Below are 14,534 nucleotides of genomic sequence, written 5' to 3' on the forward strand. Positions count from 1 at the left end.
CTTCCAGCTTTCATCTCCAACGCTCATCGGCCTAGTTTACAGAGATCCTCCACCAATCCTCATGTCCCACTGTTCCCCTTTTTTAAATCCTTCTGTGGCCAACATATGTGCTACTCTGTTGAATTTTAGCACAAAGGTCTCTTGAGTTTTTTCACAAACTAAGGTAGTCATCCAACTTGATTTTTAAACTGGAGTTGATCTCTGAAAATGGGGCTGTTTTGTACATTGCGGATTCCATATCAGATAAAAACATTCCCAAAGGTATTTCATCAACAAAAATGCTCCAAGGGATCCTTTCTCTCCACTTCTTCACCAGAGTCACCATTGGTATCGTTTGCATTTACATTGATTTCATCGTTAATGGGGCTGGTGACAATCACAATCTAGGCAATCACTGTGATGCCATCATCTAATGCTGCTTTTTGAATGGACTTCGGCTACGTGTTTGAAGTAACATAGGGAGGTAACAATAATTTAAAGAAGAAGGTCGACAGAGAATAAAAAGCAATGTCATGGGCGATGGTGGCGGTTTCCGGGGTTGAATAGGAGCCTGACCAAAGGCGTTGTTCAGGACCTTGAACTCGGAATTTCCACACCCATTTCCCCGTCTTCTTTTTCCTTCAACGGCGCTGCTTTCACTAGTACTAATTAACCCTTCACGAAAAAGAATTGAAGAAAGACAAAAGTGAATGGTAATTAATTAATATAAAAGGGGTTAACGCGAATCATTAATTCATAGGTTGAAGAAAGACAAAGTATACGGTATTTAATTAATATAGAAAGGAGGTTAAGACGAAGATGAAGATTGGAAGGGGAATTAAAAATGAACAGGTCAGGTAACAAAAGAGAAGTGAAAGGTGTCTTCTACAGTTGTTTTGCAAGGAGGATGATACATGGAAAAATCAAACTACAATTCATCCGTAATGAGTGTTTTATTTTACAAAAGATAATGATTAAAGAAAATTCGTAATTCGTTTTATGATCATTAATGGCTTTTGTGTGTTTAATAAATTGAAATTTACGAGGAAAAAATGGATCGGAGAAGAAAAGTATCCTACAATTGTCATGGTGATAAAGGAATAAAGTTTAATACTACTCTATTTTTCCAATTAAAATTATAAAATACCTTAAGTTGGATAAAAGCTCAAGGTTTCTTCTTCAATACATGTTAAACAACCAGTGGACGGATCAAATTGAATTACTTAATACAAACTGGAGCTAAATTTTTTAACTCAAACCACTAATTATATTTGACTAGAATGCAATAATTAAATAGCTTGAATTATTTTGAAAACATAAAAAATAAAATTTAAAACAATTTCTCCATACAACAAATCATGTATAAAGATATGGTCGACTCATAACCTCTAAATATAAAATTTAGGACCCATAACAAACAGGTGTCGGTACCATTTGAGAGGCAGCAATTATTTTTCACTTAAGCTCTCTCCAATCAGCACATAAAATAGGCTAGAATACATTATTTTTTCATATATGTATATATGCAAATAAAAGTTTGAACAAGTCATTTTTCATATATTTTGTATCGAGTACAATTTTTTTATAGTAATTAAAACAGTCATATTTTTAAATTATACTGGGATAAATAAGAACCTAAAATAATCCAAACATATAATCAAATTAAGGCTCCATTAATTTCAAACGCGGAACAATATTCATTGACTGGAGTTCCTTAAAAAATGACATGAAATGGGAAAAATGTTAGGTAACAAGGGAAAAATGCAATGAATGCATAAGAAAAGAAAAACAGTGCTGTCGAAACCATTCCTCATTTTAAAAATTTTAAATTTTTTTAAAAAAAGGGATAATCGACTTTTGAAAAACAAATGCATGGAGTCGCCACCGATCTTTTGTTTTGGTGTGATCGGATCACTTAAAAATTTGGTTATTTTAATAAAATATTTATGATTTACTAAAACAACAATTTTGGTCTACAAAAATTTTAGAAAACGGACTCGGGAGTCGGTTACGCATGAGGAAGGATTAGCACCCTCACTACGCCCAAAATTGGTACCAAATCGATTAAATACTGTCTTTATGTCTAAGCTTTAAAAAATGTTTTTGAAATGTGATTCCTTTTTGATAACATTTGAGTAACTCAAGTTAGTCATCAAAATTCTCTTGCCTAAGAGGAATATAACATCATATCCAGCACGATAGGACATGATCCTTTAAGCTCTCGAAAACATGATGAATTTTGACTTCAAAAATTTATATGTTGAAAACCGCAAAAGGATGCTCAATTATTTAGTCCAACGAGAGAATCGAAACCCAACACGGTAGGGCACAGTTCTTCGAATTTCCAAACGTTGAACATTGTCTCGCTTTGGAAAACGTGAATGAAATTCCAAAGGGATATTCGATTATTTTGCACAAACGAGAAATTGCAACCCAGCACGATAGGGCACGATTCCCCAAATTGCCGAACGTCGAACATTTCCTTCGTTTTAAAAAGTTTTTAGAAAACATGAACGAAATTCTAAAGAGACATCCGATTATTTTGGGCAAACAAGAAATTGCAACCCAGCACGATAGGGCACGATTCCCCGAATTGCTAAACATCGAACATCGTCTCCGTTTTAAAGAATTTTTAAACGAATAATTATAAACCGGCTTGGAATACACTAATTTAACTTGAATTAGATTTAGAGAATTAGAAATCATAAAGTGATATTTGTAAATCGAAATAAAATAAAAAAACGGGATAATATACATGAGCATAATAGATGCATTAATATAAAATAAAATAAGAGACGAGAATAACAAAAATTAGCTAACACGCGAAATAATCACAGATCAAATATAATGAAAAGTAAAATAAAAACTTAAGTAAATGATATATACGTAAATAAATAAATAGCACAAACAATGATAAAAATAATAATAATAACAATAATAATAATAATAATTAATAATAATAATGCAACGTAGAAAATAATGATAATAATATATGAATAAATATATATATACATACGTATACCAAAAACATATTCATAATAATAGTATTGAATATTAAAAGTATATATATAATAGAGACAAAAATATATGCATAATATAGAATTGAAAGTATTTACATGGGATAATATATAAAAAAAACATATGAATAATGTGATATTAAAAATATATACATAAAAATATAATAACTATATATACATATATAATATAATATATACATAATATAGTATTAAAAATATATAATACATACACATTAGAAATAATAATAATAATGTTACAAAACAATTATTAATAATACTTCATAAATATATACATATATATATACATATATATGTTAAAAATAAGTACATATTAATATTAAGATGATGATATTATTAAAATAACGATTGATAACTTTACAATATAAATATATATACATATAAGTATGATAATAGTAATTATAATACTAATACTAATAATAAATACAATAATAGTAGTAAAAATAAACACAATAATAATCATGAAAATAATATAAATAATGTGTACATGAAAAATAATAATGATATGATAAAAAAACGATACGATATAATAATAACGTAAATAAAATAAAATAATAATATTTATAATAAAAGAAAATAAAAGAGTGTATCTAAAAGCATATATATAATATTATTGGAACTAATATTAAAAATTAAAGTAGCAAAGATAATATAAAAATCAACTTAAATTAAAAAAGAGACTAAATTCGAATTAAAAACAAAGTTTTGGGGCAAATTTAAAAAAAAGGGCCTATTTAAATGGGCGTGAAACAACAGAGGGCCTAAAGTGCAATAACCCCCTTTATAAAATGCACAGCATCAGCTAGGATTAAATTGAAAATTGCGACAAGTTTTGGTGCCAAATTAAAAATAAAAAATAATTTAATTGCGAAGTAATAAAAAGCGGAGGGGCTAAACGCACAAATAGCCCCTCCAATGAAAACACGCGGATCCTGAAGTTGGAGCGGGTCGGGTCGCGAGTCGGCCATGGGTTAAGAGCCAAAACGACGTCGTTTTGGTATTAGTGGCTTAAACCCAAAGCGACGTCGTTTTGATGGGGCTATATATGTCAAAATTCCTCAAAAAAAAAAACTCATTTTTCCCATTTCATAAAAAAAAAACTAACCCCTTTCTCTCAAACTCTCTCAAGGCCTTCTCCCTCCGACCAAACTCCAGCTCTGTCCGCCGCCATCTGCCGCCGCCGGTTACCGTCACCGGCCACCGCGCACGGTGGCTAGAAATTTCAAAAAGGTTTTTTTTTTGTTTCTTATATATATATACCTTGATATATTTTAATACATGAATGAGAAGAGATGGATTCGAATAATAAAGTAAAAAAAAAAAAGAAAAGAAAAAACCTTAAGCCGGTTTGCACTTCTTTTTTTTGATGGCTTTGTTATTATCTCTTTTTTTTGTATTGCTTGCTGTTTTTTTTGAAGAAAAATCTTCAGAGAGATTACACTTTTTTTCTTCAATCTCTTTTTTTTTCAGATCAAAAAAAGAATCCCCCCTTTTACAATATTCTTGTTTTTGTACCCAAAAAATCCGAGATTTCAGGCTTTTCAGCCGAAATACCATGAATTTGCTATTATCTATTTCCTTGTTTTCTTGCTTCTTTTCTGCCCCCTTTTTTGTTTTTTCTTCTTTTGGCTTTTGCATGTGTAAGTGGAGCAAGTGGAGGTGGCTAGGGTTTTTTCTTCTTTTTTTTACTGAAAATTAGTTAATGTTGTGGGCTAATTGGGCTTTTAGGGTTTTAATATTTGGGTTGTAATTGGATATTGTATTTATTTGTTTATTGGGCCCCGGGTAAAATTTGGGCCTTACAAGTACAGAAGTTAAAAAAAGACAAAGGGACTGAAAAGTATTCTTATTAAATGTGGCATGACTTTGGAAACACTATTAACCTCCTATATCTCCTTTTAACATGTTCTTATTCAGAAGCCAAATTGATTGACAACCAATATCTGTATTAGTATCGTTGTTGGACATAACTTACACAATCCTTCAACAAGCAAACAAAAGTACATAGCTTCATCTCACATGAAATTCTTCATTTTTTTTAAATACCTCAAAAGACCATGAAAAAACATTCAAAGATTTGAACGTAACCGTATCTGACTTAATCAAACTCCAAGTAACATAGATGAAACGCATGCCCTTCGACTTCATATGCTCAAGAGTGGTACTAACAAGTGCCATATGCATCGACAAGCATTATAGAACAAAGACGCTCAATAAACAAATGCCATTAGATTTTCAGTAAGCATCCTACTTTTTTTTAAAACCCCGATATTTTATTTGAGTAGGTCAGAGTGCGGGGTGATACTTTCAAACATGTCATTTGTATAGCAAAAATGTTTGCCAAAGTCTACCTGGATTAAAAGCTTGCATGCGTATAGTAGTTTCATGCTAGAAACATTTTCTCTAATTTTACATGAAGAACAAAACCCAGTTTTCAGCTTATGGCTGTAGTATCTATTGGATACCTACAATCTTTGACTTTTCAAAGATGAATAGTGGCAGAAAGTTGGCACCGAAAGGCACCGAAAGTAGAAAGTAAGATTAGTTGGCATGGGATAATTGCAATTTTGGTCCCTAATTGTATAGGGACATTGCAAGTTGATCCTTAAACCTCAACTATAAATAGGCCTAACCATTTCTTACTTTCTTCATCCCACACTTGCCATTCTCTACTTAAGGCAATTGTTCTCTCTCCCTATTTGTAAACTTTCACTTGTATTTTTGGAGTGAAATATATTTGGTAGTGCCCGAGGACGTAGGCAAAATTTGCTGAACCTCGTTAAAATTCTAGTGTTCTTTATTTTTGTTCTGCATATTTTGCAAGTGTCATTGTAGTGATTTATTGTGCTATTAAATTACGATAGAGGGATATTCTGGCTAGGAAAGATCTGGTATGTAAGCGATCCTCGTGATCCACCTCTCTTTCCTGGGAATTGAACTTAGTGTGATTTTTCAGTACAATAATTTTACTCTTTCACATGCTTCCGCGCAACAATTGGTACCAGAGCCAGGTTTGTACTTGAGGAATACGACCGTTTACGGTACTATTCACGTATACGGCACTATTCACGTATATGGTACTGTTCACGTATACAGTAGTTGGGATTGAGGAAAAAAATGGCAGCAGCATCGTCATCAGCAAGGACTACTGTGACAAATGCAAAATTTGAAGTAGAAAAATTTGACGGTACCAATAATTTTGGTATGTGGCAGTGTGAGATCCTGGATGTCTTATGTCAGCAAGAGCTGGATATAGCCCTTGAAGAAAAACCTGACAAGATGGATGACAAGGAGTGGGCCAAGATCAATAGACAGGCGTGTGGTACAATCCGCCTATGTTTGGCCAAAGAGCAGAAGTACTCCGTCATGAGGGAGACATCAGCGAAGAAGCTGTGGGATACATTGGAAGAAAAGTTTCTAACGAACAGTCTTGAAAATAGGCTTTATATGAAAAAGAAACTTTTTCGGTTCACGTATGCACCCGGTATGTCGATGAATGACCATGTGAACTCATTCAATAAAATTTTAGCAGACTTGCTAAATTTGGATGAGAAATTTGAAGATGAAGACAAGGCATTATTGTTGTTGAATTCCCTTCCTGATGAATATGATCATCTTACCACCACATTGCTTCATGGGAAAGATTCAATCACATTTGATGCAGTCTGTAGTGCGTTGTATAGATCTGAGACTCGAAAGAAAGATAAAAGAGATCACAGAGATACAACTGCAGAAGTCTTAACAGTAAGAGGTCGTTCACACAGCAGCAAACCTGGTAGAAGGGGTAAGTCCAAAGGGAGACCCGCCAAAGATGAATGTGCCTTTTGTCGTGAGAAAGGGCATTGGAAAAAGAATTGTCCTAAGTTACAAAAGGGCAAGTCTATTTCTAATGCATGTGTAGCGGAGCATGATGAGGAGTCAGACTTTAGCTTGGTTGGCATGGCAATGGCATGTCAAACGGATGAGTGGATATTGGATTCGGGATGTACTTACCATATGTGTCCTAATAAGGACTAGTTTTCTAGTCTTGAAGAACTAGAAGGTGGAGTTGTTTTTATGGGCAATGATAGTGCCTGTAAGACAATGGGTGTAGGTACAATCAAATTGAAGAACCATGACGGCTCAATCCAAGTTCTGACAGATGTTCGCTATGTACCCAGCTTGAAGAAAAATCTCATCTCATTAGGGGCCCTAGAATCTAAAGGGCTCACAATCACTTTGAGAGATGGATTACTAAAGGTAGTAGCTGGGGTATTGACGGTGATGAAAGGCACTAGAAGAAATAACTTGTACTATTTAAATGGAAGTACAGTTATTGGATCAACATCAACAGCTTCTGCGAAAGATGCAGATTCAGAGGCTACCAGGTTATGGCATAGGCGATTGGGACATGCTGGTGAAAAAGCTTTGCAGACTTTGGCGAAGCAAGGCTTGTTGAAAGGTGCAAATTCTTGCAAATTGGAATTCTGTGAACATTGTGTTCTGGGCAAGCTGACGAGGGTAAAATTTGGTTCAGCAATTCACAATACGAAAGGAATTCTGGACTATATTCACAGTGATGTGTGGGGACCTACCAAAGTGGCTTCTTTGGGAGGTATGCACTATTTTGTCACTTTTCTTGATGATTATTCAAGAAAAGTATGGGTGTATCTAATGAAAAGAAAAATGAAGTTTTGGATGCATTTCTGAAGTGGAAGAAGATGGTGGAGACTCAGATAGGTCGAAAGGTCAAACGACTTCGATCAGATAATGGTACTGAGTACAAAAATGATCCATTTCTACAAGTATGTCAAGATGAGGGCATTGTGCGACACTTCACTGTTCGAGATACACCACAGCAGAATGGGGTGGCAGAACGCATGAATCGGACTATACTGGATGGCGCGCATCGTATTTTGGTCCTCAGTATTGTTTTAATCATTTTATTTGCTTGCGATTTTATTTTTATTTTAATGGAGTATTTTTTTTATGTTTTTCTTTTCTCTTGTAATTCTTTTATTTTCTTTAAAAATTTATTTATTATTCGTCTTTATCTTGAGATTATTTTACTGATTTTGCATTGTTCTATTTTGTCATTTTATACTTTTGTTTATATATATATTATTATTATTTTTTAAAAAAGAGATTGTTTTATTTTATAATTTGTCCATTTTAAAATTCTCTTCTTATGATTCTATGTTTTAAAGATTAATATGATATTTATACATTGATATTTATATACATATATATATATACATAATTTAATTGAATTACTTATTTAAATTCCCTTGCAAACATGTTTATATTTTTCCCTTTAAATCTATTTATGTATACCATTTGTTTCCCAATTTTAAATTATATTTTGTTTATTTCAAACATTTGCCTATATTATTATTATTATTTATACAATGTTTATATTAAGTTTTATGCTTTATGTATCTTATTAATTGTTGATAAATAAATCTTGTTTCAAATTATTTTATATAATCATTGATTTTATATTATATAGTATGTCATTCGTATATTCTTTTGTATATTCTTATATGGTTGCATTTATATAATTCATTTATGTTATAACTTGCTAATATGTGCATTATTCGTTTTAAAATTTTATATAGGTACACATTATTATTTTTATGTACATAATTTATATTATATATATATTTATCCTTTTTTAAATCTTGGTTTTAAATTATTTTGTAAAGCACCAACTTTAAATTTCCCCTTTAAATACTTATTCTAGAATTCACCTATATGTTGAACTTTATATTTTATGTCTTATTTATTTTTATAAATGATTTCAAATTTTTGCATGTATCATTTGTTTATATACATATAATTTGCTTTTAAAATGTTTTTACATTCTTGATTTCCACTTTATTTTCCTTTGCATTATTGGTTTTAACATTCAAATAGATTTTTTTATATTAAGCTTTACTTAGAAATGTTGGATGGAGTATTATTATTAGGTGTGTTTTGATTTACGTATTGGCTTCTCTATATTATTATTTATAATTTGTATAACATGGAAACCATGCATATCTTCCATACTCGTTACTTTGTTTTGCATTTCCATATATTATTTCTTTCATCATATTTGACAATTTCTTCTTATTTCCTTTATTCTGCTTTTGTGTTTATTTATTTTAATCGTTTATTTTTCATCATTGTTATCATTGTTCTTATTATTTTTGTGACATTATTCTATGTCAGTTATTTTCTTATTTGGTCATTCATATCAAATAGTTAAAAGATGCAAATGATGCGATTATTGCGAACCGTTTTTAGTATATTCACATTCTTATTATTTATCGACATAATATTCTCATTCGCATATTACCATTCCAAATCAAATACATTTTAAACTTCATATTTGCTATTATTTCATAAAAAGAAAATATTTCGTGTTTGGGAAATTCGAGTGATCGTGCTCTAACTTATTGGGTTTCGGTTTTTCTAACGGCATATTCTTTCAAACCATAATACGAGTTTTAAATATAATGCTTACTCTTTGAGATTTGAGGTGTTGTACCCTAACTTACTGGACATGACATTTTATTACCTCGAGATAAGATTTTTGCAAATAAAGGCAATATTTTGTGTTTGAAAATTTCGAGAAAATCGTGCCCTACGCGTTGGGTTTCGATTTATCGTTTGACCGAATAACCGAATATCCTTTTTAAAATTTCAATGCATGAGTTTTGGAAATCATGGGATGATTTTGGGTATCGAAGGTTGGAAATGTCGTGTCCTATGTGCTGGATGTGATATTTTATTTCTTCGGAACAAGAGAATATTAATATCCACTTCGAGTTATCCAAACATTCATAAAAAGGATCGTATTTCAAAATTTATTTTAAATATTTTTAATTTTTGACATTAAGACATTTGATAATCAATTAGGTGCCAATTTTTGGGCGTTACGAGGGTGCTAATCCTTCCTCGTACGTAACCGACTCCCGAAGCCATTCTTTTATTTCGTGGACCAAAACTAATGATTTTAAAACAAAATGTTTTAAAGGTGATCCAATCACACTTAAAAAGATTGGTGGCGACTCCCGTTTTCGTTTTTTAAAATCGATTCCCATTTTCCAAAACTCGAAGTGAAAATGGTTACGACAGAGTTGATCTCTGAAAATGGGGCTGTTTTGTACATCGTGGATTCCATATCAGATAAAAACATTCACAAAGGTATTTCATCAACAAAAATGCTCCAAGGGACCCTTTCTCTTCACTTCTTCACAAGAGTCACCATTGGTATCGTTTGCATTTACATTGATTTCATCGTTAATGGGGCTGGTGACAATCACAATCTAGGCAATCACGGTGATGCCATCATCTAATACTGCTTTTTGTAAGGACTTCGGCAACGTGTTTGAAGTAACATAGGGAGGTAACAATAATCTAAAGAAGAAGGTCGACAGAGAATAAAAAGCAATGTCATGGGCGATGGTGGCGGCTTCCGGGGTTGAATAGGAGCCTGACCAAAGGCGTTCTTCAGGACCTTGAACTCGGAGTTTCCACACCCATTTCCCCGTTTCCTTCACCGGCGCTGCTTTCACTAGTACTAATTAACCCTTCCCGAAAAAGCATCATTAATTCACAAGTTGAAGACAGACAAAAGTGAATGGTAATTAATTAATATAAAAGGGGGTTAAGGCGAATCATTAATTCATAGGTTGAAGAAAGACAAAGTATACGGTATTTAATTAATATAGAAAGGAGGTTAAGACGAAGATGAAGATTGGAAGGGGAATTAAAAATGAACAGGTCAGGTAACAAAAGAGAAGTGGACGGTGGCTTCTACGGTTGTTTTGCAAGGAGGATGATACATGGAAAAATCAAAGTACAATCCATCCGTAATGAGTGCTTTATTTTACAAAAAATAATGATTAAAGAAAATTCGTAATTTATTTTATGATCATTAATGGCTTTTCTGTGTTTAATAAATTGAAATTGACGAGGAAAAGTATCCTACAATTGTCAAGGTGATAAGGAATAAAGTTTAATACTATATTTTTCTAATTATGATTATAAAATACCTTAAGTTGGATAATAACTTAAGGTTTCTTCTTCTATACAAGTTAAACAACCAGTGGACGGATCAAATTGAATTACTTAATACAAACCTGAGCTAAATTATTTAATTCAAACCATAATTTTAGTTGACTAGAATGCAATAATTAAATAACTTAAATTATTTAATTTCTTGAAAACATAAAAAAGTAAAATTTAAGACAATTTCCCCATACAACAAATCATGTACAAGGAAATGATCGACTCATAAACTCTAAATATTTTTCCCTATAAAATTTAGGACTCATAACCAGCAGATGTCGGTACCATTTGAGAGGCTGTAGTTATTTCATTTAAGCTCTCTCCAATCAACACATAAAATAGGCTAGAATACATGATTTTTTCATATATGTATATATACAAATAAAAGTTTGAACAAGTCATTTTTCATCTATTTTGTATCGGGTACAATCTTTTAAATTATACTGGGATAAATAAGAACCTAAAATAATCCAAACATATAATCAAATTAACGCTCCACTAATTTTAAACACGGAACGATATTCATTGACTGGAGTTCCTGAAAAAATGACATGAAATGGGAAAGATGTTAGGTAACAAGGGAAAAAAACAATGAATGCATAAGAAAAGAAAAATAGTACAGAAGTCAAAAAAAGACAAAGGGACTGAAAAAGTATTCTTATTAAATGTGACATGACTTTGGAAACAATATTAACCTCCTATATCTCCATTAACATGTTTTTATTCAGAAACCAAATTGAACGACAACCAATATCTGTATTTGTATCATTGTTGGACATAACTAACACAACCCTTCAACAAGCAAACAAAAGTACAAAACTTCACCTCATATGAAATTCTTCACTTTTCTTTAAATACCACAAAAGACCATAAAAAAACATTCAAAGACTTGAACGTACCCGTATCTGACTTAATTAAACTCCAAGTAACATAGATGAAATGTATGCCTTCCACTACATGTGTTCAGGAGTGGTACTAAAAAGTGCCATATGCATCGACAAGCATTATAGAACAAAGACGCTCAATAAACAAATGCCCTTTCATTTCAGTAAGCATCCTACTTTTTTTTTTTCTTTTTTTAAAAAAAAAACCCATATTTTATTTGAGTAGGTCAGAGTGCGGCGTGATACTTTCAAACATGTCATTTGTATAACAAAAATTTTTGCCAAAGTCTACCTGGATTAAAAGCTTGCATGCGTATGGTAGTTTCATGCTAGAAACATTTTCTCCAATTTTACATGAAGAACAAAACCCAGTTTTCAGCTTATGGCTGTAGTATCCTATCAAACCACATTTTCGGCAAACCTGTGTCAAAAGATGGTTATTATGAGATTGAAGCTGATTCCAATCAAGCAGTAAAAGTGTAAAAAGAAAGCACCATAACAAAGATATTACATCCGAACCATTACAAAGTACAAATTGAACATATACCGTAAACCAAAATAACTCTGGCCAGGCCAAAATAAATCTGACAGAGACCACACATGATTTACATAAGGTGAAACTCAACCCGGACCCTCACCCTTTTGCAGCTGTGCCAAGGCCTCATTGGCCTCATCACCGGAAAATTATAGATAAAAGATATTCAAGCGTAATAATTAAATCAATGTCAAGAAATATGAAAATAACAGCTATTTGTGAACTGCAACGATTAATATGAGCAACATCAACGAGAATTTTCCTCTGGGTTTTCCAGACTAGGAAAAGAAAGTGACTTTTGCAACCTGTGATCTTAAGAGACTAGATATAATTCAAGTACGCAAAAAGGCAAACTTTTGAGTATTTATATCCGGAAGTGAATTGATGCTGGATTTAACTTCTTAAGTGAATTACGTGTGGAAAATATTACAATATATGCTAAGTACCTTGAGCATTATTTTTGCTGCTATTTCTCAATCAGTAAAACATAACATTCCAATCCAATGCTCCATAATTCAAAACAAATCATGAACAGCACATGCATGTAGAATCCAATAACATAATTCACATCCACCAAAAGCATAATCAAATACCTGGGCATCATATGGATCGCTGGATAACATCATTCGCTCATAAATCAACATACTGGCACCATAAGCAATTAGACAATCACGTTCCATTTCTCCTACTCGCAACCCTGAGGAGAAAACATACACAAGCCTCCACTTATTACAACATTTAATACTTATTAAGGTAAAATTCATGACAGAAAATCATCTATCTGTAACAAAAATAACCTCCTTTTTGAGCTCTCCCTTCCGTAGGCTGTCTAGTTAACATGACTCGAGGCCCATTACCTCTGGCATGCATTTTATCAAGGACCTAATGGGCATATCGCATTTGGAAAGGAAAATATATAAGTATTAGACAACCATCAGGTAAGCTAGATAAATATAAAATGCTACGCATACTGAGCCTTAATATCACATTAACATGTCAAAGTAACATTGTAGTGCAAAAATATTCTCATGAGGCGCTATTGACATCAAGGTACTTTACTTGCCTAGCATAGACGTTAAATACAAGAATAGAAAACGAAAGGTGATATCTGATAAGAGAGACAAAGAATAGGCTATTTTTAAATATCGGAAGTATAGTCAATGTTATTTAAAATGGTATTCAAACATAGCCACTTAGCTTGGTATAAATTGGTATTCAGCTTAAGGGTGAGAAAGTAAATGCGGGAGTAATTATAGTTGTTCCATGCTTCAGTTCTATGATAGATAGAGCATTTAGCAATCCATAAAAATCTTTCTTCAGAAATTAATGAAAAGGTTAAAATCTAACCATATGCTTTAACTTCTGGTAGTAAATTGGTCCCATAAAAATATAAGCTTGTAATGGAAAACCCGTGATACCTGCAGAAAGTTTGCACAGATATTAGGATGAAATTGTATTAACAACCTATATTAATATGATGAAAAACTGGAACAGAGAAATAATAAGTTTCCAGCATCTCAATGAATAATCCAAGATCACAAATCAATCTGCACCAAAAAGTAATACAGAATCATCGTAACAGTAAAGTTTACACTTTCTTGTATATGTTGCTTCAAGTTTTTATTGTTCTTGAAGCATCTGGCTCTGACAGGCTCGTTGGATACATATCCGGACATGGGTATTAAGTAAACTGGTTCATGGGTTAAGCTATCTGCCCAAGCTCGAAGGCCCACAAAAAGTTTGAAAGGGTTATAGCAAAAATATTTAACCCAAAAAATGGGATTAGACAAAAAAAATAGGCCTATTTAAAATATGGGCTGGGCTAAGACATGAACATCCAAGGCCCTAAACTCAGCCCAGCCCATGAACAGCTTTAGCACGGCGATATGAGCCCCCAAGCACCCTCCAGAAACATGAACATTTTAGAAATAGTTGGAACATACACATCTAGGACACATCTCATACCCGACACTCACAAGCGAGTCCGACTAATAGCTTTATTCTGCTTCCTATCTGATTATGACATAAGATCGTTTCTACTCCATTTTTTAAGTTCAGTGGCAA

At 32.5% G+C, this 14,534-nt stretch overlaps 1 protein-coding gene across 1 annotated transcript in view; it reads right to left on the reverse strand.

Moving 5' to 3' along the window:
- Window positions 1-11,271: 11,271 nt before the first annotated feature.
- The window catches only part of LOC107924482 (DNA-directed RNA polymerase III subunit 2), a 40,339-nt gene continuing 37,076 nt past the window's right edge, over window positions 11,272-14,534 (reverse strand). Inside the window, exons 33-37 of the mRNA XM_041080413.1 lie at window positions 13,818-13,888; window positions 13,268-13,352; window positions 13,064-13,167; window positions 12,228-12,356; window positions 11,272-11,589 (exon numbers count right to left, since the gene is read on the reverse strand). Coding sequence (XP_040936347.1) covers window positions 11,539-11,589; window positions 12,228-12,356; window positions 13,064-13,167; window positions 13,268-13,352; window positions 13,818-13,888 — 440 coding nt within the window. The 3' untranslated portion in view covers window positions 11,272-11,538. The remainder of the gene's footprint in view (window positions 11,590-12,227; window positions 12,357-13,063; window positions 13,168-13,267; window positions 13,353-13,817; window positions 13,889-14,534) is intronic.

Source organism: Gossypium hirsutum, chromosome A11, assembly GCF_007990345.1.
Source record: "Gossypium hirsutum isolate 1008001.06 chromosome A11, Gossypium_hirsutum_v2.1, whole genome shotgun sequence".
Lineage (NCBI taxonomy): Eukaryota > Viridiplantae > Streptophyta > Magnoliopsida > Malvales > Malvaceae > Gossypium > Gossypium hirsutum.